This window comes from Piliocolobus tephrosceles, chromosome 6 (assembly GCF_002776525.5).
Source record: "Piliocolobus tephrosceles isolate RC106 chromosome 6, ASM277652v3, whole genome shotgun sequence".
Lineage (NCBI taxonomy): Eukaryota > Metazoa > Chordata > Mammalia > Primates > Cercopithecidae > Piliocolobus > Piliocolobus tephrosceles.
Genome location: NC_045439.1, coordinates 69,558,564 through 69,584,689, shown reverse-complemented (window position 1 = coordinate 69,584,689; position 26,126 = coordinate 69,558,564). Strand labels below are relative to the sequence as shown.

Here is a 26,126-nt window from a genome sequence, read left to right as displayed (position 1 = left end):
ATAGCTAACACAATGCTTTACCCATGTTTTCAACAAATGTGCTGAATATGTTAATGAATAAATTAATCTCAAATGGAGATTCATCCCTGAAATTTGAGAAGGCAAAGATAGTACCCCAATCATTTATCCTCCCTGCCGTGGATTTCCCTCCTGCCATTATCTGCAAGAATACTGTTTGACAACTTCTCAGCTTAAATGTCTTTATATGGCATTTTCTAAAATGGCATTTATCTTCCTTGTATTTATTCTCTTAACCTCTTCCCTGCCCTCAGCTCCACCATTCCACTGAAAGATTCTGCAAGTTATAGTATTAATCAAATTCTTCCACTTTATGTCCATTACTACTTCACCTAGCTGGTGACCATGCTACAATTTCTTTCTAAAAACATTCACTCAGCCCCAGTGACTTCCTTCTTTCAATTGACACTACATGTGTTTTCTTTGAACATGGACTCAGATTATATGCCTTTCCAAATTTCTTCTCTTCCAACAGACATTTTTAAACTGTGTAACACGGCTGGCCACAGTGACTTACGCCTGTAATCCCAGCACTCTGGGAGGCCGAGGCAGGCAGATCACTTGCGGTCAGGAGTCCAAGACCACCCTGGCCAGCATGGCGAAACCACGTCTCTACTAAAACTACAAAAATTAGTCAGTCATGGGGGTGCACACCTGTAATGCCAGGTACTCGGGAGGCTGAGGCACAAGAACTGTTTGAACCTGAGAGGTGGAGGTTGCAGTGAGCCACGTTCACACCACTGCACTCCAACCAGGGCCAACAGAGTGAGACTCTGTCTCAAAAAAAGAAAAAAAAAAAAAAAACAAAGAAACAAACAAATATACTGCATAATACCAACACTAACACACTTTCATTTCTTTCCTAATCCCTTATCTTCTATTTATCAACAATCTTTAGCTTAAAATGTTAGTCACCTCTGGAACATTCTATGTGTTTACTCCCACCACCATAGTTTACTATCAATTCAGCTTTCTAGAACCCAGTTTGTAATCCATTTCCAAGAGAGTTTTTTGATTAACCTAGATTTGTGTATCACTACCCTTAATTGTTCAATTACTATATGTTGTTTAACTACTACAGTAATTTGAACTAAATTTGTATTCAACTTGCTCTCTGTAAGAGTACTCCATTATGGGCATTATCTAATCCAAACTGGACAAACTCCAATAGGAATCCTGTACACTGATCTGTATTCTAAGTGTGAAGATTTGCTCTTCATGATTTTGTTAATCTGTGTTTCCTAGTCTTGAGAAATGGATTTAAGCTGGGTTCTAGAGAGCTAAAGTGATAGTAAACTGTGCTGGTGGAAGTGCAGATGTAGAATGTTCTAGAGGTGACTAACATTTTAAACTAAAGATTGTTGACAAACAGAAGATGAAAGAGTAGGAAATAATTCCAAGATCTTCAGCTATTCTAGCATTACAATATGTAAGCAAATTATCTTAATTGTCTAGTCAACCAAAGTTTACAAAAAATAAATTCTGCCATAACTGTGACTCAAATATATGCTAACCCGTAAAATATAGGTAAGAAAGTGAATTTGAGGCTTGAACACAGGTAATTAAGAGGATCTTATAAGAATTGCCAAGACTCGATGGCTAAGGACTCAGGTTTAGAATATAATAAGGAAAGGTCTTCTGCTTCTGGCTATGACAGAGTTGCTAGAATCAGATGAATTCATACACTGAGAATAGCTATAAAACTTAGACAAAATACAAGCAAAACAAAACAAAATCTGAAAGCTCTGGAGAACAACCAGTGCAGCCAGGACCTCAGGGACCAAGATCCTGGAGAGAAGGAAAACATATTGAAGTGAGTACTGCTCTGAGAACAGCGATTTCGCCTTGGAATGTTTGCTGATTCAAGGCTTGGGGCATAGAGGCATAACAAATGGAGCATTCTTGAGCCTGTGGCAGTTGTACTGGGCTGAGGAAACAAAAAAATGGAGTTCAGAGTTAAATTAAGCAGTTATTACATGAGGGGCCAAGATCTAGAGAAAAGTGCTATGGACAATGAAGACCAACATTCTATGTGCATTTTTCCTTCAAGGTATTTTCTGATATCCAACAGGCTAAACTCAAGACAAGATACAGAAAAAAACAAGTAAAAACAATACATATTAGGAAGATTAAATCTAGGGAGAGAATCTGTCAGTTCCATGATTCTGAGGAGACAAAAGATGGAGTGCAGGTCTCACCAAAGAGGAGAAACTCAGCTTTTGATTCACACCTTGGAAAATCTACATCATAAGAGTAAGGACACATTTATAGCTAGATTACCCTCAACTATACCAAGGTGATATTCTCAAACTCTTAAAAAAATCTCTGTAGAAAGCAACAATATCAGCTAGAACCCCCACTATTTTCATACACAATATTTATCGTTCAACTGAAAGTTATCCAGCATGGCAGACAATAAAACTAAATGACCAAAAACCAACACAAACAGAAAATAGAAACAAATCCACATGTGATTCAGATATTGCAGTTATCAGACACAGACTTTAAAATCATTATAATCATTATAATCAAATTTGCTCAAAAGTGGATTTTAAATGGAAATTTTTAAAAAATTAAATGGAAATCTTGGAACTGAAAAATATAAGAACTAAGTTAATAATTCAATAGATGGTTTTAGTGGATTAGACCTAGGAGAAAAGTGAATTCAGGAAATGAAAAGGAAATTCAGAAACTGAATTTCCTGAAAAGGAAATTTTCCAGAAAAGGAATTCAGGAACCAAAAGAGAGGCCAATGGAAAATGTCCAAATTGAAGAAGAGAAAGAAAAAAAGATGAAAAATCTATAAAACTTTGTAAAAGATATATGGAACATAGTAAAAAACTTAGTGTGTGTAATTGGGGTCCTACGACAGAAGGAAAATGGGATAGAATCAGTATTTGAAGAGATATTGATCAAGAATCTTCTAAAACTGATGAACAGTATGCTATTGAAACATGAGATTCTAAAAACCTAAACACACACACACACACGCATGCACACACACACACACCTAGGCACATCATAATAAAACAGCTAAAAAAAAAAACTGCAAATATACAAATCTTCAAAACAACAAGAGAGACAGCTCTACTTCCACTTAGGATGTAGAAAACCATAAGAAAGTGTCACACCTGCCTAAGCATGAAAAAAAATAAATTATTGTGTATAAAATCATAACTTTTTAGCCTATCAGAGAGTTGAGATTACAAAACAACCAGATGAATTAAATTCCAAAGAAGAACGAGTCCCTCTGAGGAGAAATGAAACACACGAATTGTCTTATTTTTTGGCAGAGTGTGGGAGAAAGAGGTGGTAGTCATAAAGTGGGTAAGCAGGAAAGAAAATGTTAACAAAGCCTTAAACGTACCCCATGGACTAGCGTGACAGTTCAGAATCCCTGGGAATCCCAGAACACAGAGGACATTCGCCCACACTCACCAACACTTTTTCATGGACCTCCACTGGGTGCTTATGAGAAAGATTGAGAGTAGAGCGGGGACCTGAGAGAGTCTTCTTTTCTATGGAAGATTTTTGCAGGGCCTGCCAAGGTTTGCGGCTAGAGCAGGAGTACCTGGAGAAGCACACCCAAGGTCCAGGCCCCTTTTGAATACAGGTTGGTGAATGGCCACAGCTATGAACAGGTATGTATCTAGGAACAGGTATAAAACCCACCTACACTCTGGGTCCTCCACTGAGTCCAGGCAAAGGGCATCTACCAAGTGGAGAGAGGTAAGAAATCTGCCCATACACTGTATCCAACCCTGCTTTAACATGAGGTAAAAGCTGTCTTCGTGGGAAGAAGGGTAAGAACAATCCTATGCCTTTGGCCTAGGTAAAGATTGGTGATATTTAGAAGGGTTCAAGAAACTCATACACACCGAAGACACTCCAATACAAGGTAGAATTTGTAGGAAGGGTCAAGAAACCTGCCTGTGTGTTTTTAGGTTTTTAGAATCTCATGTTTGTTGTGGCATATTGTTCATCAGTTTTAGAAAGCCTGCACTGAGTAGGAAGCAGAGATCATCTGCTGCTGGAGGATGCTCAGATGTACAGGGCTTGCCTAAAATCAAGAAGAGAGCAGGAGAACTGAGAAACTCCTCCCCTTCCCCCACCAGAAGGCTTGTGTCTAGTAACAGGTAACAATAGCTATCTATTGTTGGAGAAAGAAGAAAAGCATGGAAAGGATGGAGCAGGGAAAGAGGAAAAAAGCAACAATCACTCTCCAGAACTGCAGGTCTTACATTAAGCACAAAATAGGAGTAGCCCAGCCCACCACCAGAGGGATTTCAAGTCTGTTGTACACTGAAAATAACCACAGCTACAACAAAACCCAATTTACCGCAAATACTGACTAAATCAAATAATAGCCCCACATTAACAGCTTGATGGAAGGATAGATATTCCCACTTTGAACATTTGCTTCAGTCTCTACTCTTCTTCTATAAAACATACCTGGCATTTAATTAAAAAAAAAAAAAGACACATTTAAAAAGTTTAAAATACCTATGTGAGAAGATAAAATAGTCAGCAGAACCAGACCCAGAGGTGACTCAGAAGTTGGAATGACTAGAGACTACTAGAGACTCAAGAAAGAAACAACAAAAAGAATAAAATGACATATGGCTTTCAAAAGAGTAGGAATAATTCTGTCTTCTCAGAGAAACAGAAGCCAGAAAAAATGAAATAGCATCTTTAAAGGGCTGAAAATAAAACAATAGCAACAACCTGGAATTAAATTCCCAGCAAAAAGTAAGAGAGTATCACAAGCAGAACTCCACTAAAAGAAATCCTAAAGGAAGTCGAGTAGGCAAAAGGAAGGTGGTCACAGATGGATCATACTGACAGAGGAAAGAATGAATATAGCAGGAAGGATAAATATGTGGGATAAAGCAATGAACATTGGCTGCATTTTAAAAATAGAATACATGAAACAAAAAGTGTATTTTATTCAAAACAAACATATCTATTGTAATTGAAAGTTGAATGACTAGAGCTAAGTAAACAAAGCGTAAGTTTGAGGAAAATGTGTATCCAAGTGGTCATCTGATGTACACTTGAAGCTTCAATGTTGAGAAGCTCAGTATTTCCTGAGGTGACCCACTCAATCTAAAACCATGTTATGGATGTCTTCATATGAGCTGTAATCTGCAAGTCGCTAATTTCTACTCTTTGGCCCTAATTCTGCCCTCTATACTCACATACAATAAATGGTTCTAGTCTCCCTCACATATGCTTGAAATAACTGTAATATCCTTCAACTGTAACAGAAATATTTTATTCTGTGGCAAAACATCCCCATTCTAAACTATCTTTCACAGGCCTGATTTAGTTCTCATCTATATTTACAATCTCCTAAAGGTCTTGCTTTTTCTTTTCTTTTCTTTCTTTTTTTTTTTTTTGAGACAGGGTCTCTCTTGTCACCAAGGCTGAAATGCAGTGGCATGACCATAGCTTACTGAAGCCTCCAACTCCTGGCTTAAGTGATCCTCCTGCCTCAACCTCTGAGTAGCTGGGACTAGGCACATGCCACCATGCCCAGCTAATTGTATAAAAAAAATTTTATAGAGACAGGGTCTCACTTTGTTTTCCAGGCTGGTCTTGAACTCCTGGCCTCCAGCAATCCTTCCACTTCAGCCTCCCAAAGTGCTGGGATTAAGGGTGTGAGCAACCATGGCTGACCTATAGTTCTCAGAGAATAATTCCTAACATACAAAACATGACCCTGTGTTGACCAGTGCGTTCTTGCCTTCCCCATTTCATGTATGCAGACTAAGATGACATTATCTTTTCTAAGGGAGGAAAAGCATGCTAGTTATCCCTATATAATTTCTAATTTTACCTTTGTGAAAACTCTGGCCTCAAGAGGTTAGAACTTAACTGCACTCACTGGAAGCTTGTTGCAGGAACATTAGGCTAGAAATGATGTACAGACAAGAATTGGCCAAAGAGCATCTGGAGGCTATTTTAATAGATAATGGGCAGTATTATAGACTAAAATTGTGACCTCTGTAATGTCCAGAAAATAGATATTGGGAATAGGAATTATTGACAGGGCATATTAATCAATTGGAGATATATGGGCAAGAAGAGAGACAAGTCAATGATGACTATGACTTTTCAAGCCTGAGTGACTAAGAGTTTGAGAAAAATATAAAAGTCAGGAGAGATGCCCTGTTACTGAAAGAAATGTGTTGTTTTAATTTAAATATATTAAATAATCATGGAAATGCCTTGTAGACCAGTATAGAAATAAGAAGGAAGTTTTGTTCAAAGGGTAGGGGTTAACTTTTAGTTTGCTGCGTGATAATTCAAGCCATGAAACAAAGGGACGAAAGGCCTGTCAATATTCTCACATCAGACCATTAGAGGCATATCTATAGTTGAATAAGTTGGGTTTGTAGCTTGTTGCAAATAAGGAGACTATGCATCATGGGGAATTGTGTGGCGTTTCAGTAAGAGGATGTTAGAAAGGACATTATATGATTGGGGCTTGTGTTAGGTTATTCAGGGGAGAGTTCAAGATAGTGGGACTTTGGCTACAGCTGTAATTTGTAAATAAGCAACAGTTACTCTTATTAGCTGGGATGAAGGGATGCTTGCTATAGTTGTAGTTTACATAGGGATCTTGTTTTCATCTGTGCTTAGACAAAATTACAAAGTGGTCTTGGTTTTGCGTCACTTCACTCTGGTTATAGAGTGGCCTTGACTAATGTTGGTGTTCAGTAAAATCGTTTGGTGGGCATGTTTATTTCAGAGAGGAGGCAGGACTCCTTCTCATCCACGACCTCATGGAGGATGCACTGGTATAGGAGTAGAAATGTTCAGCTGGGATAAGGGTAGATGAAGAAATGGATGACAGGTAAAATCATCTGTCTCTTTTCTTTTTTTTTTTTTTTTTTTTTCTTTTTCAGTGAAGTTAGAAACAAGGCCATCAACCAAGAATGGGGAGAAAGGGAGATGAAAAAGCCTGGAGAAAGTTTAACTCATCTAAGAGATTGTTCAGTGAATCAACAAAAGATGCCATTTTCTATTAAATCATCTATTTTATTAAAGAGCTAAATGCAACTGTTGCTGTATATCATGAATTTATGAAAGATTTAGGAGTAGGAGTTCTTTTTTTCTAAAAAAAAAAAAAAACGAGACAGGTTACCATCTTTTTATATGGGAGTGGTACAAACCTTTTATTTGAAATACCCATGCTAGGGTAAATATTCACTGATACAAATAATTGGTAACCTTTATTTTGGCTTTTGGACTGTGTCTCTCAAAGGAAAAAAAAATCTTGCTGTTTTCAAAAGTTAAATAGAACATCAACCAGGGACCACGGCCATCCAGAAGACTGAGTTCCAGAAAAATGGACTCCCCACTCCCACTTGAATCCTGTTTTTGTGTATCTAGATAAATAGACGCCTTGCTCATTTCTGGTATTAGGTGTGATTGAGAGATAACTCACTTAGCAGCAGCAGCAGCAGCAGCAGTTTCTGTGCATGCTATAGCCCATGCTCTTGTGAGCATCAAAAGGAGATGAAGCCTGATTAACCATTTTGAAATCTATCGGATGAGAAGTCCTTACAAAACAACTTTTATACGCTTTAATTAAAAACGTGTTCCGGCAGCTCAGAGATGAATGGGCTTCAGGGGGAGCAGGGCTGAGCCCGTTGCTATGACGACACCAAATCTTTTCACGCCTGGCCCTTCCTCAGCACACTCTGTCTAGCTCTCTCCAGCTATTAATTTGCCTCTGTCCCAGCTCTCACTCCCTCAGTCCCCTGGGCTGTGAGTCTATACATGACCTAATACCTTTTGCTGCTTCTCCTGTGGTACTTCTGTTTCTATCATCTTTTCATCACTTATATTTCCTTGGGAATCTCTGTTTTCTGTTCCTCTTGAAAACAAGTTACTCGCCTGAGTTAAAAACACTTAAAAATGTTATTTCAAAGCATGGTAATCATTGTTTATTATCCCTAATGATAAATTCAATTGTAAGGGTCTTGCATATAGTTGAGAAGAATCTTACTATGTTCTACATTTTTTTGTATTTCAGGTTGAACACTGGCTACTACACCACTCTTTCTGTTGCTGAGGGTAAATGAAAATAGGACTCTTATACTCTGGGAAAGTTAATTTGTGCTTAGTGTTAAAATCTCAGGTTATTCCACAAACAACATCACCTGGTAACAACTGTTAAGTGAACATAAGACTTTAAAATATGTGTTTACTACAAATCCTGGAGAAAAAAAAAAAAAAAGCAGATCTTACTTTATTTAAGAAGGCTCTTTGGATATTTTAAGGTAGTACTCATTGTACAGGGAATTAAATAAAACCCAACACTGTCACTTGCTATATCATATGAATCATCAAGAATTGGATAGAACTTTCCCCTCTCAAGACCCAGTAGCAAATTGGGAGGAAGCTGATATCTGTGCAATCTTGTATTCAGTGGGAGTATATAAATTATAGTATTATTACACAACTTCTCAATGTCACTCTTTGGCTCATCAGAGACCTTACAATCTTTCATTTTGCTTACAATTCCCATTCTCCCTTTTCACCTATTCTATTTTTTAAGATGAGACAGGTGAATGGAATGCAGTGGAGATCATTTCTCAATATTTCTCATTTTTCTCTCTGCTTACCTCACAATCTGTTCTTGCTATGGTTATACTTCTAAAGTGAATTATCTGTCAGACTAAAGGAGCATTTCCTTCCTAATTGCCTGACTCAGTGGAAATGCTGAAGTGTAAAAGACAGGTGCAGACTCAAGGGTTAAGCCTGGGCATGGCATTTCACTGTCCAGAGGGCGGGCTTCTACTTTGGCACATTGGAAGCCCAGAGTCTGGATTTGAGTCTGGGAGGCCAAATCATTTTGCAGTGCTCCAGCTCCAGCTTCTGAATCTCTGCAATTGAAATATAAAGGTTTTACTTCTCTTCAGAAGTTTTATAATGAACTGCCTTTGCCTATTTGCTATTGAAAACTCTGATATAATATATTCCTGATAGGACACATGTAAATCTCTGGGTCACAGGGAACAAACACTCTGAAAACTCTCCAGTAAGAGGAACAGTATTCTCAATGAACCAACTCCCAATTGGTTTCTAGTTTTTCTTTCTTTTAATTTAAGAATTTACCATATTTTAAGAAGTTGAGGTCCTGTGATGTATTATCATAAATTATACTTAAAAGGCAAAGAGACTTCATGACTTAGCATTTGGGTGACATCTCACAAATGGATCAAGTCTCGTGTTTATAATGCTGGTATCATTCAAAGGAATTTGGAGATTTAAATTTATTATTTTCCTCTCAGTATTAAGAATAGAAAATCAAATGCTTAATACATATTAAAGGAAGTTTCCCACCTGGGCATTTTATTTGGATCAGGATCAATCTTATGTAGGAACTAAATAAAGTAAGTGTGTATAGACTGGCTGAATAAATAAAGAGACAAGCATGTGGGTATCTGAAACAGGTTTGAGAACTAATAAAAATGGATCCTCAAAGAGGCATATTTAAAATGCAAGACAATTTTACCTTAATAAATAACCGAGAAAATACTGTTGGCAAAATGTTTTGCACCATGATTATAATTTCTCCAAGAAACTCAAGAAGTGGAAGGGAGTCCTTTAGTTCTTGACATTTAAATCTATTGAAACCATGGCTTGGGAATACTCTGAGGAGAGTAATCTTTAAGGTGAGTGAGCTAGAAGACATAAAGAGTCTTTTCCATCACTATTTTCCATGGCTTCATGATTCATGGTTCAAGGCTGAAATGGGTATTGGGGTTGCACTTTAGGTAACACTGGATTTTCATTTCTGTTGAAATGCTTCACATCTTCTTCCTTCCTCATTCTGTTCCATGGCCAAAGACATCTACATGAAAATCATAGTATCTTTTGTTTAGTAATTCATCCATTCTATGGGGCCCTGCTCACCTGAAGCCACATAATCCTTTATGTGTACTCAGACTCTAGATAAATTGTTTATGTGATAAACATAAACAATTTATAGGCCTGTCCTATAGCTTCTGAGGTCGGGTAGACTATATGTCAGAATTAAAGCTTTTTTGGTGGTTGTTTTAAACATATTGTTATGCAGGGAATTGTTCTTACCCTGGGTCCCGAGTCCTCTGAAGTCCTCAAAATATCATAAAAATTAATTATTAAATAGCTATACCTACATATAACTTATTCTTATTATACATATTATGTTAAACTCTTATTCAAATTGTTAATATGTAAAATCTAATTCACTGCCATCTTTACCCTGTATAAACATCTTTCTCTTCCCAGTATTTCTAAGCATGTGACAATGAATATGCAAAGGAAGCGCAACAGTCCACCAGGTGTGGGATGTGTGTGGCACAATTCAAGACAAAGATTAAACCTCCACTTGATGTTGCAAAAGAGATTTTATAAAAGGTGACTGAAGTAAGTCATCACAATGTAAATGAGCCAGTCACCAAGATTCAAACCTATTTTTAATAAGTTAATAAAAATGGGCTAAGGGTCCAAAAGAGAATTCATTCAATTTTCGACAACCTGTAGCATTCAGAGTTTAAAACTCATCTAGAGAATAGAATTTCCCATACACTTCTTTATTAGACACTCAGAATATCTGCAAGGTAAATGTTTTACATCCTTTCTGAGGTAAATGAAAGCTATAAAGACTTCACAAAAGTAAATCTATATCTTAATGTAAATTACATTCAGGATGCTGCTCTATAAGACAAAGGGGAAGAAAGAAAGCCTGGAACGAAGAACTGAAGTCTTTTAATCTTACGTACTGGAGAGGAATCCCCATCTCGCCACCCCCAGTGCCGGGGCCTAAACATTGAAGGTTGTTAGAGTCAATGGGTTAAATTTGTAAAGGTTACTCTATGCTGAAGAGAATTAAATAACTAATCCCTGTATCTCCTGATGAAAATAATGCCTCGCTGGAAGTCATATCTGAAACACTTCTCTTGGTTGACCTCAAAGCAGCATATTACTCAGTTTCTTGCTTCCTTGCTTTCAGGACAGTTGTATGGATAGGAAGTTCTTGTGGATGCTCCTCTAAGTCCATGTATATATTTGTGTGAGTATATATAGTATCTACCTGTCTATATACCTCCTACAGCATGTGTGTACTGGCTCTAATTCTCTGAAGAGAAAGGTGAAGAGTCCATTGCTTGGAGGTTGGGATAGTCATGACTCATTGGTGAGGAAAGACCAATCCAGTTACTACTGCAGAGCATTCCAATAAGTCTTCTGTTTGTTTAAAGTACCTTAAATTGTTGTCATTATTATTGTTTATCTGACTGAAATAAAACTTCAATCCGAACTTTCCCCAGTAATGGGGGTAAAGAGGGGGGAGTAAGGTTGTGTAGGAAGCATCTCAGTAATACCTTGAACTGCAATTTAAGACACCGGGCTATGAAGTCTTCTTTGATCATGATTCTGAGAGATTCAAAATATAATCTCTCTCTTTCCCTCTTCCTCTCTCTCTCTCCCTCTCCCCCCTCTCCTCTCTCTCTCTCTCTCTCTGTCTCTGTCTCTCTCTCACACACACGGTCAAGACCCGCAGTGTCTGTTTTAGTCGGTTTTCACCTCCACCTCCGTACAATCAAGAGGGCAGAGAAGGTGGGGGCTGGAGGTGGCTGAAAGGGAAGGAATGGCGGTGGAACCCGGGAGGAGGCGACATTCGTGTCAGGTGGCGGTCCCAGGCAGTGTCCATGGGCCCGGAAGCGGAGGGGACGAGGCATCACGCCCCGCGCCCAGACCCCTGCACCCGGGGGCGTGACCTGGTGTTCCGCAGTCCCCGCCCAGGCTCCTGGGGCGTTTTTCCGCAATGGCTGGCGTGGAAGCGAGAGGGGGCCCAGTTTTTCGGTGCCAGGTTGCGGGTACAGCCGGCTCCGCGCCAGGGTTGGGCGGCGCGGCCGGGATGCTGACAGCCCTGCGTGCTCAGCCAGGGGCGCAGGGCGGCCCTTCTGCACAGCGCTCCCGGGGCATCAAGGATGGCTTCCCAGCTGGAGGCCGGGAGGGAGGAGAGTAAATACCCATTCTGCTGGGGCCGCCCTCGGGGGATGGTTGCGAAGGGAGAAATGAAAAATAAATCAAACGAGAGAGCCGTCCCGCCCCTCCCCGCGCGGTCCCGGCGAGCGGCGCCACTGGTCCTGCAGCCTCGGGCATGCCCGCGTCCTGGAGCCCAGGGGGCGCCGCAGTGGGCCGGGCTGGCTAGGACTGCGCCTCTGTGAGGGTCCCCAGGAGCGCTGCTAGCCGGCCAGCCCCGCCCGGCCGGGCCCCTCGAGCAGGATAGAGCCCTGCTTTGCTCTTTTCGTTGGCCAAGCACAATTGTGTTATTGGAGATAATGAATTCAATCCCCATCAAAGGGCATTAGGCTCGCCCAGGCCCTGGAGTTGCTGATGCCTTTTTTTTTTTTTTTTTTTTTTTTTTTTTTTTTCCCTAGAAGAAAGAAGGGCTGGGGGGAAAAAAAAAAAAAATTCTCTCGGGGAGCCTTTCCCCTGATCGCTGCTTTTGAAGTGAAGGGGCCCGGGCATTGTTGTTCACCTCGCGGCCCATACGGCTGAAGAAAGCCCTGGCTTTTGATGGGCTGAGAACCGCCTCGGCAATGAGCACTACGTCGGGCCGCGCGGCCTGCGGGCAGCATATGTCTCAGGGCACCCGGGCACGGTCTGGCGGGCGGGGCCTGGGGCCCGGTGGGGAGGGGGCTTGGCCCGGGAGGCCAGGACTGGAATGAGGCCAGTACCCAGCGGCGGGGATCCTTGGGCTTCAGGCCTCAGGCCAGGGGTCTGCCGTTCCTCCTGCTCACCTGGCGTAGCGCAGGAGATCCACCTGTGTAGCTGATGAGTCCGACTGGGAGACCGCACAATCCTTTGGGGTGAGGGTGGGAAAAGCTGGCTTCTCCTTGAGGGCAGGGAGCGGATTGGTCTTTATTTTTAAGCACTGGGACCCAGCATCTAAGGTAGCTAGCTCAACTAGAGCTTAATGAGTCTGAGTCCGCGAAAGCGTGCACTCGGCAAGAGGCCTTCGTGCGACACGTAGTTAGGACTTTTCACCTGTGACTCTGCACATCGCGCAGCGCGGCGGAGCTCCCAGCCCAGGGTTGGGTAGGGGTGGCGGACGCTTCGCTGCAGGCGCGCGGCCCTCTCCGCCGGAGGGACAGTTTCTCGGGCGTCCGCGGCGTCTGGCTGCGCAGTTTGTGCCCAGGACCGAGCATTAGCATCAGGTCACTTTTTCTAAAACTTGTTTCAGGCATTTAAGTTTACTTTCAGTGCCCCCAATGTGAACTTTTCCCACCTCGATTCGCTCCCCCACTCCCGGTCCGCCCCAGGGCTCTTCGTCCCAAGGGTCAGCAACCAGAGCTGTTCAGTTCCCTTCCTTGCCCTCCCCATCTCCAACCCCCTCCTCCCCTCCGCTAAGGATCCGGGTTATCCGCCCCATTAATATATTAGCCAAGCATGACACAAAGGAAGCGCGTGTCAGCAGAAGGCGGTGTGACTCCAGGGAGAGGCGAGGAAACCTGGACGAGGTCCTGCGCTACAACACGGCTCATCGCCGCTTGAGCTCCTGAATCGGCCTCCACCTACGAAAAGCGGTGGAGGACGCAGCGGGAGTTGGCGCCCAGGGTTGAGCCGCTGTTGAGCCGCAGTGTATAGCTGGACTGCGGTAGTGAAGCACAAAGCCCCCAGGTGGGACCCAGAGCTAGGGGAACGTTCCAGTAATATCCCAGTCACCTGAACCATGCAAAGAAATTCCGCTCTCCAGGAGCACGGGACTAGGCGGGCGCCTACTTCCTCCCTCGTGCATAGTGGGCCCTTAAAATTAAATTTACAAAGCATACAAACCTCCGCAGAGCTCCTTACAGTCTTTTCATTAAACTGTTTGTGTTTTAAAACAATTATTTGGCGTAAGAGAGAGAAACCAAAAAACTGACCCGGGATATGAGCAGGCAAGCAAAAGAGTAACAAATGTACTCCTTTATAAAGGGGTGTGTGTGTCTGTGTGTGTGTGTGGGGGGGGGGGGGGGGGGGGGGGAGGTTGACTAAGGAGGTTTCCAATTTAATTTATTGTTCCCTATTTCCAGGCAATGCTTTGGGGGGAATTTCCAGGTTGTTTTTTTCTTGGTTTCAGAAATTAAAAGAAGAGAAAAGAAAAAGCCCCTGACGTGTAATCTTGAAGGGGAGTTGAGAGACGTAAAAAGTTAAACCAAGGCAACCTCACACTTAAATTCTGAGTAAGGCCTGCCGTTGGTGTCACTGGCCTGGTTCTTAACTTGACTTCGCCAGTGACTTGACCCGCATTCCACCTGGATTCTGATGTGTTCGAGCACAATTCTACTTAAGCCCTTTCCTTCCTGGATTTTGAGGGAGAATATCTTGCCTCTGTCCTGTAGGTTGACTGGAACATAGAGAACCCCAAAAGATCACGGAGTGGCACCTAGAAAAAGGAGGGCTCCTTATTTCCCGGGGCTGCAAGGAGGAGGGGCGCTCACTCTCACCATGCGCTTTGCTCTTACACTGTAGTCACAGCTAACATAATTGGAGAAATAAGGAAGTTAAATAGAAAAAGAAAGGTGGCAAGTGAGGATTTCCCCCTTGTCAGGTGTTTTAAAATGTTTATAATTGGGAAAATGCATGAATTTTACAAGTTAAAATTGAATGGCATGGGTATTTTCCAGCCCCAGATTGCTTGGTAAAACGATGGTGGAGAACAAAAAGGTGAGGGCTGCAGTCCTAACTGGCCAAAGTTCAAAGAACCATGCTGGGCTGGGGCTAAAAAGAGAAAAAACAATGGAACTATTATGTCCCCAAACTTAACTATTTGGAAGAAAAAACGTAAGATTTAAGGTAATCTGTTGTTAAATGTTATTGGGATACACTAACATTGTGGATGAAAATAAAACTTGCATAAGTGGCTACTTTAAGAAACACTTTACCTTTCCAAATAGATTCTATTTATAAACAGGAAGATTGTGAAATATTCACGTTTTTTCATTTCATTTTCTTACATTCTGACTCTCATGAGAATCTATTGATTCTAATGATTCTTTTAGTTTGAGAAAATTTTGTTTTTATATTTCAGTGTAATTTGATTACCTATTTAGTTCTAGGTAACTTTGAAACAATCACCTTTTTGCATATCACTATCTTGGAGTAATTAGGCATGCTCTTAACTCCATTTAGTTGCAAAACACACTTTATTACAATTCAGAAAAACAATTGGTATCTAATTTTTAAGGCAAAATATTTTTTACACATGTATAAAATGTCTATTAACTTACTTAAGCGGTTTTATTTTTCAACAAATTTTTTCCTGTTGACATTGAGGGATCACATTAAAATACATTATAGCTAAATGTTCTACAATATTACTGCTAAATCAACAGAAAACCAATTGATCTTTAGGAAAGGTTAATTAATCTGGGCGACAGGTCTTCTACTTTGGCCCGCATTGAAAGGAATTTGTATTGATCTCAGCAGTTTTTTGCAAAGAAACTTAAGCATGTTTGTGGAATTGAGACCAATTTTTTAAAATACCAAAACAAGGGCTTACATTTTTATCACTTCAGGACTTCTTTTCTGTTATGGCTCATTCAAATCGGTTAGACTTCTGAGAAATAGAATGTTTTTTATACTTTCAGTGAAATCAATTAGGTATCTATCCTTCAGAAAATGAAAACAGAGGTTAGGAGCTTTACTAGGCTCTTATTTGTTTTAATCCTTCCTTTCCTAATAATTCTAATCAGTTTATCCTTTATGAGGGGGATCACAAAGGAACAATGGAAATTAAATTGTGCCTTTCATTGAAACACTGTATTAGCCACCATGTAGAAAATGGACGGAGCTGCCTTCTACTTGCGAACACTTGTGAGTTGTTTAGTTTTTGCTGAATAGAACTGGTGAGCTTTTCTCAACCTATCGTTGGTTCTCTTTTTATCACCTTAAAAATGTTTCATACCTGCCCTTCCTAAACGCAAGGTGAAAGTAACAATTGCAGCTTCCCTACCCTGTCCTATGCTCACCCCCAAAACATTTGTTTTTTTTTTTTTTTTCTTTTTTGTAAAAGTGTTTGCTCGGTGGCGTTGGTGGGTCCGAGCACCTCCGGAGCTGTACAGTTGGGTCTGGAGGAAGGCTTTCCCTCCTCGCCCCTCCTCGCCCCTCCTCGCCCCCTCCCTTCCCTCCCTGGGGACCCCTCCCCCATCTCGGGCGAAATTCCTAAGTCCAGCGAGCGGGAGCACCGCGGCGGGACGGTCAGCAACCCCTTTCTGGCCCTGGTCCTCGGGAGCTGGCGAGGTGAAGAAATGTGGAAACACCGAGACGAAAAGGGGATGGGGTGGGGGTCGCAGGAAGGCGGCGCCCTCGGGGAGGGTCTCCGCACTCCCTGGGAACCACAGATGGTTTCCTCCTGGCCCAGGGGCGCGGCGCCCCAGCCCGGGCGCCCGGGCGTTTGTGTGTCCGGGTTTCCGAGGAAGGGATTACGCAGCGGGAGCAGCCGCGGCAACGCGGGCCGCCGGGGCCGCAGGAACCGTAACGAGGCGGCTGGCCTTCTTTGTTGACTTTTAGGTCCCGGGCTCAACAGGAGATTTATTCCCTAGGAGGGGAAAATGCTCAAACAATGAAGAACTAACTGCACTTGTCACCTCGAGACGTTTGCTGTCCTTCTCTGTCCGCCTTCCCTGGCAACCAGCTGTCCTGGCCGCCAACCCGCGCGCGTCCTAACGCGCCGGGTGGCAGGTCGCATCGCTCAGAGGTGGCGGAGTATGCGGTCTGAGAACTGCGAGAAGCCCACGAGGCAGGGACTGGGCCTGCAGGCTCCTCGTGGCCCAGCTCCCGAGGCAGGTCTCCAAAGTGCCCCGTCCCCCGCATAATTAGAAAATGTCTCTGGCAAGTAAGAGAGCAAGAGCTAAGGCCAACTTAATGGTGGGGTGAAGGCAAGGCGCTGATGTTTCTAATACGTTGAAAACAAGAAAGGGAACAGCACAGAGAAGACAGCACAGAAGTTAAACATCTTAGATTCAGTGGGGGCGGGATTCCGAGGCCCAAGCCCACGCCTTTGTATTACATTTGGAAGCTGAATTTGCCCACATTTGTTTACCTTATGTAAATATGAGTAACTGTTGGGGTTGGAAGCTTTTTCCTCTCTTTGGGACTTTGATGTCCTTATGAGGTCTCCAAATTAGGGTTTGAAATTATTCAAACCAGTAATTTCCCTCCCCTCGTCCTTTCATTAACTAAAGTGAGTGGGGGTTTGGGATTTCTGGATTTTTCTCAAGTGCTACATGGCACCCTTTCTCTCATCTAGGGAGGCAATTACGCGATAATTAAGCGACTCACACAGCTCTTTTTATCTTGTCCACGGTGTGGAGTGGGGCGATCAAAGTAAAGGCTGTCCAAGTTCAAGCCCTGGTGAGGATGGAGTTCATACACAAGAGCTCAGGCAGGCCGGCCTCTGCTTGAGCTGGTGTTGTTATTGTTGATGTCAATCCGAACAAGACTTACAAAGAAATAGGTGGACTGGAAAGTGAGCCTGCTATCAAAGGAGATTAATGATTTTGTGATCCCAAGCAACTATGGGGTGTGAAGTTGCATTTAAAAGCTCCTTAGAAGGCAGACAAATTATCAACTTTAAGTTCTTAGGAACCACATTTTTGAATCAAAATTTAAAAAATAACTTCACAAAATGCAAAATAGCGGCCACCCTAAAATGTCCTGTAGGCACAACACTTCCCCTACCAGAGTGAATTAACTCCCCTCCTCCCACCTCCTCCAGAGCTACCCTGATGGCTAAGTTTTGTTTCTCTTTTAATGAGAAGAGGGTTCAGGAGTCTCTGATGGAGACAACTTAATTCTATCAGCCACAGCTGATATTTTATTTTCATTGGAAGAATTCTCAGATAAAGGAAAGTGATACATTGGGGAAGGAGGAAAGGTAGTTAAATTAATATTTGATTTTGTAGTGAAAAGGCTCAAAGGAAACACAGAAGGCTTAAGCCGATGTGAAAAAAAAAATGAAGTAAACATCACTGGGAATAAAGAATCTTAAAAATCTCAATTCTTGGAATATTAAATCAATTTATACACTGTACTTGAATTTCTTTCACTCCCTTTAACATTCATTTATAATAACAGAAAAAACAATTTTATTTTCATTTTTGTCATTTATATTCAGTTCTAGAATTTGAAAAATATCGTATTTAGAAATATCCACTTTGGATTTAGTTAAGTGAAGAAAAATAACAGAAATCCTCTTTTGTTAACATTTGATTTATTTAAAGTCCTTAATTGCAAATGATCAAGAACATTTTCCACGGCTTAAAATCTGGTATTATTTTTGTTATTTAAATCAAAATATTTTTAATTACAATCACATTGATAAAAATTAACAATTTAAGTTGTAATTTTCACCATCATTTAAAGCAATTTCAGCTGTAAAGAAAAAGAATAAACCATGCAATAAATTAACATTGAGAAAGCAAAGAGAAATAATAATGAAACCCGTCTGGCTATACTAACACCATGTCCAACTGTGGAAAGTGCATAACACTGGATGAAACAAGCACACGATGGCAATGATTAAAATGGCCACAATCAATAGGATTTTTAAATCTTGGACCACGTTTTGAAATCCAGCTCCCTATAACTTATCTCTCCTCCAACATTGTAATATTCCCTTTTTCTGGAAAAAAAAATTCTTTAAATGGTATACACTCATAGAAACTAATTTTATATGTTATGTGACCTCAGAATGACATGACCATGGCACTCTGCAAAGCAAGAAGCAGAGTTCTTGAGGGCAATTCCTGAGGAATTGATTCCCAGGGCCGTCTGTGGGTAGAGAAGACAAAGGGGTTGGGATCCTTGTAACTTTCGGTCAAGCAGCTCTTGAGAATGTATCATGTATATCACCTATCTATTACCTCTATATGTTTTGTAAATATACGGAGGATGTCTACACATCTGAGCATGTGCATAATTAAGTCCATACACAATATACATGTATTTCATTTAAAGACATCTGCTATCTGCATGTATCAGAAATGTAAACTGAAAAACAAATGGCTCTGATGTTTATAATCTGTTTATGTCTTGCTATCTAACAGCAGTATTGTCTTTCAATACTTTAAGAACCTCTAGTGTATACTTGTTTCTTCACCATTTCAATTCTTATGGTTAAGAGTATTGCCACAGACCTGTAAACTCGTAGGGGGTCAGGTAAGGAGGGGGGAAAAGCACAAACAAATATTTTACAAACTTGAGCATCTTCTTGTTTTGTTTTTTTTTAAATAACCCTCCATAAACTAGAATGCCTGAAGGGGAAACAGGGAATAAAGAGAGGGGGGCAAAGGAGGAGGAGAATTTCATATATACACTTGTGGATCATTAAACTTCGCAGGAAAAAAATTGGTTTGGGGTTGTCTTTGTAGTAATATACACAATGAATTTTGAATACAATAATAAAGTAACAGTCTTTTGCACTGGGGGAAAGGTTGTGTATGAACAATGAAATAAAAATAGTTGTTGGGATTTTATTATGCTGTTGTCGGGTTGGTTTGTGTGGTTTTGTTTGCTGTTGATTTTTTTCTCTTGCTACCAGCATGGCTATGCCTGACAAACCCCCCAGTCCCGGGAGCTAGGAAGTGTTTAGGACCGGTCTGGAATACACACCTTGGTAGTACGCCGGCTCCAGGGCTGAGGGCTCGATGGGGCTCCTGGTGGTCACCGAGGCGCTACCTAGAGGCAGGCTGGTGGGCAACGTAGAGCCGTAAGGCGAGTACTGCAGTGCCTGCTCGTATGCCTTGAAGTCCAGCTTATGCTGCTGCTCCGATGAGGACATGAGGTTGTTGATGGAGAACGGGTGGTTGAAGGAGTAGTGGGGGTCCCCTTTCAGATGCAGCTGGGACTCGTGGGGTGCCAGGCCGTGTGCCGGGTGAGAGGGGGGCACAGAGGCCAGCGCCCCCGGCCCGGAGCTTATGGGGGGCGCAGATGAGGAGGCTGGTGTCTTCAACTCCGAGGCGCCCCCTGTCGCCGTCGCCCCACTGTGGTCCAGAGTCTGGGGGCTGGCGGCGGGCCCCGGGGCCGGCGCGCCCTCTAGCTGGCCGGCCTTCCCGTGCACGCCCCGATGGAGGGGCGAGTCGGCGCTGGGGTTAGAGGCGCCAGAGGGGTCCTTGCGGCTCTCAGGGCCGCCCTTGGCGCCGCCGCTCCCGTTCCCGCCCCCGCCGCCGGCCCCCGGCTGCTTCTCGCACTTGAAGCGCTTCTGGCGGCGCAAGTAGCAGCCGTTCTCGAACATGTTGCCGGAGTCGGGGTGCAGCGTCCAGTAGGAGCCCTTGCCCGGCTTGTCCGGGGAGCGCGCCACCTTGACGAAGCAGTCATTGAAGGACAGCGAGTGGCGGATGGAGTTCTGCCAACGCTGCTGGTTCTGCCGGTAATAGGGGAAGAGGTCCATGATCCACTGGTAAATCTCGCTCAGCGTGAGCATCTTGCTGGGCGCCTGCTGGATGGCCATGGTGATGAGCGAGATGTACGAGTAGGGCGGCTTGGCGTGCGGGTAACTGCGCTTGAACGTCTTGGCGTCGCCGCCGCCGCCCGCGCGGCTGCGGCCCAGGTTGGACGGCGCGTACGCCATGGGGCTCATGCACTGGTTCATGGCGGCCGCATAAGGGCCCAAGCCATTCATGGAGGCCGCCTGCTGCGCGCCCATGGCGCCCATACCGCCCGGGCTCAGCGCCGTACCCATGGCCGTCACGCCGGCCGCAGTCATGCTGTTCATGGCGCCCGCCGAGCCCCCGGGCATGCCGGCTACGGCGCCGGGACTCAGGCCGGCCCCTAGGCCCGGGTTGGCATAGGACATGTTGAAGGACGCCGGGGTCATGTTGCCGCTCGTGGTCATGGTGTTCATGGTCATGTAGGTGTTCATGGAGTTCATGGAGCCCAGGCCTGAGTTCATGTTGCTGACCGGGACGGAGGAATAGGCCTGGAGAGGAGACAGCGAAGAAGCCCCGGAGGGCGGGGTTAGTGGTGGGCACAGGAGGGCGGCCGGCCGGGAGTTAATCCGGGGGCAAGTGCAGAGCACTTCTGCAGAACACGGGACACCCCCGCCCGGGGCAAACGGCTAAGCGCCCTCCCCAGACCTAGCAAAGATGACTTGCACGGTAGGGGGAAAATCCTAGCGCGACAGGCATGAAAGATAAGCGCTCACAGAAAATATGTCCCCAGGAAGATGTGTAATCGCCTTACACGCCAGGCTCAGGGGCTGGCTTCCAGGGCCCCCTCATCGCCTCCTCCATCCACGCTAGGCGGTTTCCAAGTCTCCACCCCAGCCAGCCTCGGCAAAGCGCTCTTTGGGGGGAAATCGTCTTTAAAACTCCGAAAATAGAATTAATCTCTGACCCTCTGCTTATTCACTTCACCCTAAGGGTGCAATGAGTTCCGCGTCACAGGCCCACTGGGCGGGCCACAGGGCACCAGCTCTGAGCCCTCCTCGCCTGAGTCTGCAGGCCTGGCTGACCGCACAGCGGTTTCGGTTGTTCTAGGGGACTGTTAATGAAACCCCCTGATAGAGCAAATCACCTATGGACATGGGACCCCCTGAATCATTTATTTCCCAACAAGTGGCTTTATTGTCCTAGGGGTTTTTGCTTATGGTGACTTTTTTGTTGTTTACTGTATTTAGAAGTAGTGTTTTCTACCTGCTTGTAGCAACTGTAATGTTAAAAAGGGAAGCAAACTCAGAAGTTAAATAAGTTTTGGAAAAATCAAACTAAAAGTAGATTCATAACAGAAAGGGCTGGGAGGCGGTGCCATAATAATCTCAATGTGCTATATGCATTTTATTTTAACGTGACTTTGCATGTACACCTCTGCAAGCTATTTAGAAACTCGCATTAATTTTGTCACCACTTCACCGTCCCTATTTAAAAATACTGGTGACACAGTTTCTCAAAATAAATCATTTTTTTTTTTTTTCACATACTGATGTTGCTGCTGATGATTTCAATGCCCGGCTTTGAAATTCCGTGAGTAGTCTTGAATAATTTAAAATTCGAAAATCAAATTCTACCTATTTTCTCTTAATGCTATTGTATTTCCTAATTCTCAGCTTTAACATGTAAGAAAGTACTTTCGCTAGGGGTCTCAGTTGAATGGTCGGGTCGAGATATCTGCGTCAGAATTAAATCTCTGGAAGACCTCTGAGCTGCTTTTAAAATCATCAGCAAGCGAAAATCCTTATCAATAGCAGTGTGGGAATGCATTCGGTACAGTATTTTAAACATACAGAACCTAGGCATATTAAAAAGCACTCCTCTGATAATTTAATAAGGAATAATGATGTCCTTAAGTGTATTTTCATCAGCAAGTATGACTCAATTTGAAAACATGAGAACAAATAGATTTAAATAGGAACACCCAGTAAACTATGGTATGCAAATAAACTCAGAGGTAAACTTGTGAATATATAAATCTAAATAAGTTAGTTACCATCAAAATATTACGTGATTCTATATTTTTCTGTCCACGTCTTAAAATTCTTTTTTACCTTGGAGCTTTATTTTCTTTCCCTCTTCCCAAGATTATCCAAGGCAGTTCCAATACGCGTTTTCAATAGTGGTAATTAAACTTTTGGGGGGTAATAGCCAGCTGTTTCCAGAAAAATACTTTTAATAGGTGCTAGTCCTTCCTGTACCTGGTTTTCCCTGTAATCCTTTTGTGCACATTGTAAAAATAACCCCCATGAACGTGCCACCAAGGGGACAATGAAGAGAAACAGGTTCTCGGCCCGGAGTTCTGAAGAAGATTCTGGTCGCACTAGCGCCACCCAGCGGTTTTAGAGAAGAAGGAGCACACTTCTCCCCACATAGGGCTTTTGAAGAACAAGTTTTACAAAATTTAGAAATCGTTTCATTATTGAGACACCCAACTTGGCGGCAGAGCGCTTTAATCAGAAGACGTCTGCGAATTAAACGGCGGGACGAAGAGGTCGCCTTGTGGGTATGCTCCGGCTTTCTCAGAGTTGCTTCCAACTCGCGCCAGCGTTCGCCCGCCCGCGGCACCCCGGGCCCGGCTCCTGCTCCCGCTCGCTGCTGGGAAGAGGCAAGTGCTTCCCAGAGCCGCTGTTTTCAAAGCCCGGAGTTTCCTAAAACTCCCTCTCCGGCTGTGAGAGTCCGGACAGAGCAGGGCAGCAGGTCTCGCTTCCAGGCCCGGCCAAGGCCCGGCCGGGGCCACACCGGCGGGCGGGCAGCGGTGGCACCGAGGAGGCTCCCCCGACCCGACTGTCTGCTCTGCCCGGCGCCCACCGCTCTCCGGCCTCCCCCGGCACGGGCTCCAGCGGCGCCCCGCCGGCCGCCCGCCTCGTCTCGCCTCTCACCTCCTGCGTGTCCGCGTAGTAGCTGTTCCAGTCGCTGGTCTCATGCCCTTCCATCTTCACAGTCCCTAACATCCTGGAGCCACCCTGCCCAATACAACCATCCAGCCCTGTGCGAAGCGACGGGCGGCCGTGCGGCGCGGGGCGGGGGAGGGGAGCCGAGTAGCTGCAGTCACCCGAGCGCCCGCGCGGGCCCAACGCCACCCCGGTGAAGAGGAAGCCCAGAGCTGCGGGGCGCGGCTTGCGCGGCGGCGGCGGCGCTGCAGGCGGGGGCAGCGCCGGGGGCAGGCGGCTGCCGCGGAGCGCGGCGCCGGGGAGCGCCTCCGCGGGAAGTGAGCGGGCGGCCTCTGCGAAGCGAGTGCAGTTGAGCTGATGTGGATCTTACGTCGCTCGAGTGCCCACCTCCTCGTCCTCTCCCCATTTGTCCGCCGCACAAAGACGCTCGCACCTACAAAGCCCGAGGTGCACCTGCAAGGCGGCCGCCCGCCAGTCCGGCCGCCGCGCCTCCCGCCCCGCCGCGCCTCCCGCCCCGCCGCGCCACTGCTGCGCGCGCCCCCTCCCCCGCGACCCCTCCCCCAAGCGCGGCCCTCACTTTGTTTGCAAAGCAGTGTAATTGGTTTAGGCCCGGAGGCTAGGGAAAGAGGGAAGTGGGGTGGGAGGGGGTGTAACACCCTTTGGAAAAAGAAAAAAGAGGCGGGGCCAGGCGGGCGAGCTAGGGGTCTGGATGGGAACCTCGCAGCCGGAGAAGGCTGGGGGCGGTGGCGTCGGAGACTGGGCTTAGAGACCTTGTGGGCTAAGTGACCCCGGGGTCCCTCCCCAGAGGTACTTGCCACCTTCTGAGCGCGGGCTGCGGCCCAGTCTCGCGCCCCTCCTGCTCTCCTTGTCCCCTCCCTCCTGATTCCTGACCCAAAGTTCAACCCCAGGAGACTGGAGAATACAGACTTTTTTCCTTTCTTTCTTTCCTCCTGAGCTTCCGACTAGAAAAGGGAAAAAGCCCCACTTTTGCTTCGTCACTAGAAACAGGGTCATCTGAGTCAGCCGAGCCAAGTGACGTTAGGCCGACCTGGGCTCCGGGCTAGCAGAGCGGAGGCGCTGCCACGAAACTCGTACCTGCGGCTAAGAGCAGGTGAGTCACAGCACCGGTTTATATCTTTATGACATAACTTTTTTTTCCGCCTTGTTCGGCTCCTCTCCCCTGTCATCTGTAGCGACCGTAAAGAGGAAGCAACTGAGAGCAGATGTCTGTGTGATAGGGCAGGCGGACCCAAGTCGGGCCGTCCTCCCTCTGCCGGGCTCCTCCTCCCGCCCCCCTTCAGCAGCTTCAGGGACTGAGCTGGAGACAACCGTCTGGTTTCTGATAGGAAAAGGTCAGGGGGAGGGGACATCTCCTATAACACGCGAGTTAGCTGGGAGAGCAAGGGGCCTGGGCGCGGGAACGCGTGTGCACTGCGAAAGAGGTGCCAGGCAGAAGCCCGAGACTGCCCGCAGCGGCGCTTGGTCCTGTCTGTGACCCGGAGGGTCCGGGCTGAGATCTCAGGGGCTCACTTGGTTCCTAATCGGTCCTGGACGTCGGTGGCAGAGTCTCCCCAAAGCAAAGTCTCTTTACTCTCATGAGGCCCTGGGTGGTGGATTGCCCACTTGTCCTGGGAGAGAGAACACTGAAGTGACTGGGTGATAGGCAATGAGTTGGTGATAGATTGGGAGATGGTGCGTGTGTTTCTGAGTGTGTGACCGTTTGTGTATTTCTGAGCACGTGTGATTGAGTGTGTTTGTTTCTGAGTGTCCTGTGACCATGTGTTTGTTGTACTGCCTGTAGAACCACTAGGTTTCCTTAAGTAACAATAAAATAAAATCTAAAGTAATTAAGAATCCACAAAATCTTGTTTTGCAAAGTTTTTAAAATGTTATTAATCTCATTTTAAGAAATGTGTTTTAACTTGTCTTCCAAACAGATACCTTTTTCCCTGTGCTTTGTTCTTTTCAATCTCTTCTACTTGAAATCTGGCAAGCGAATCACTTTAAATCCCTGAACCAAACAAATCTCTTAAGTCAGCAGGGGAGCAGAGAGGGTGAAGATGTGCAGTTAAGGAAATAAAAAAAGATAAAAGCATTGGATTACTTTTTTTTTTTTTTTTTTAAAAAAAGGGTGGGGGATAGAAACGTCACATAAGGAAAGGAATGAATGAAATTAAATCCACCTGGACCTCAGGAGGGCAGGAACCCTCCCTAATGCAGCCTGCTCCTGTGACTGCAAGTTGTCCCATCAGTTTGTGTAAATGTATCTGCGAATTGTGTGTCAGAAACTAATTCTTTTGTGCAAAATTCCCATCAGTAGCTGACTGTAGTTCCATTTGTAAAGTACACGGATGCTCAGCTTCCTCGGCCTGATCCGGGGGACTTTCAGTGCTAATGAGCTTCCTTGTTCCTTCTGGAGGTGATTCTCCAATACTCTCCAATAACACCGAGCAAGACTAGGGTATTTTCTACCGAGAGTAACAATTTATAGATAGTAATAGCTTTTATAGTGCACAAAAAAGCTGGTGCTTTAAGCAGGGGAAAAACACTGTCACCTTAAATGGGGGATCAATTACAATATTAAATATTCTCTTAGCCCACTTCCCAAACCTACTAAGTCTCATATTTTCAAAACAAAAACAAAAACAAAAAAAAGTTGTCTTAGGAAAAAAAAATCCACTTTTCATAGCATGATGGCCAGAGCAGAATTTCTTCTAGGCTTCTTCAAAGCCCAAGA

The 26,126-nt window shown here is 44.6% G+C and overlaps 2 protein-coding genes across 2 annotated transcripts in view; one reads left to right on the top strand and one right to left on the bottom strand.

The window, feature by feature from the left end:
• Positions 1-17,847: 17,847 nt before the first annotated feature.
• On the bottom strand, positions 17,848-24,546 carry FOXA1 (forkhead box A1). Its single transcript, XM_023189673.1, has 3 exons — positions 24,485-24,546; positions 23,378-23,822; positions 17,848-20,986 (listed from the first exon to the last, which is right to left on the bottom strand). The coding sequence occupies exons 2-3, from the start codon at positions 23,447-23,449 to the stop codon at positions 19,646-19,648; spliced, it is 1,413 nt and encodes a 470-aa protein (XP_023045441.1). The 5' UTR covers positions 23,450-23,822; positions 24,485-24,546; the 3' UTR covers positions 17,848-19,645.
• Positions 24,116-26,126, top strand: part of TTC6 (tetratricopeptide repeat domain 6) — a 217,135-nt gene continuing 215,124 nt past the window's right edge. Inside the window, exon 1 of the mRNA XM_023189672.2 lies at positions 24,116-24,500. The gene's annotated coding sequence lies outside the window, so the exon portion shown is untranslated. The remainder of the gene's footprint in view (positions 24,501-26,126) is intronic.

What these genes read in the sequence shown, in the direction of transcription:
- FOXA1 (XM_023189673.1), bottom strand. Translation starts at nt 23,449, where the DNA reads ATGTTAGGGACTGTGAAGATGGAAGGGCATGAGACCAGCGACTGGAAC. An exon ending in ACTACGCGGACACGCAGGAG is followed by an intron (nt 20,987 to 23,377) that starts GTGAGAGGCGAG and finishes TCTCCTCTCCAG; the next exon opens with GCCTATTCCTCCGTCCCGGT.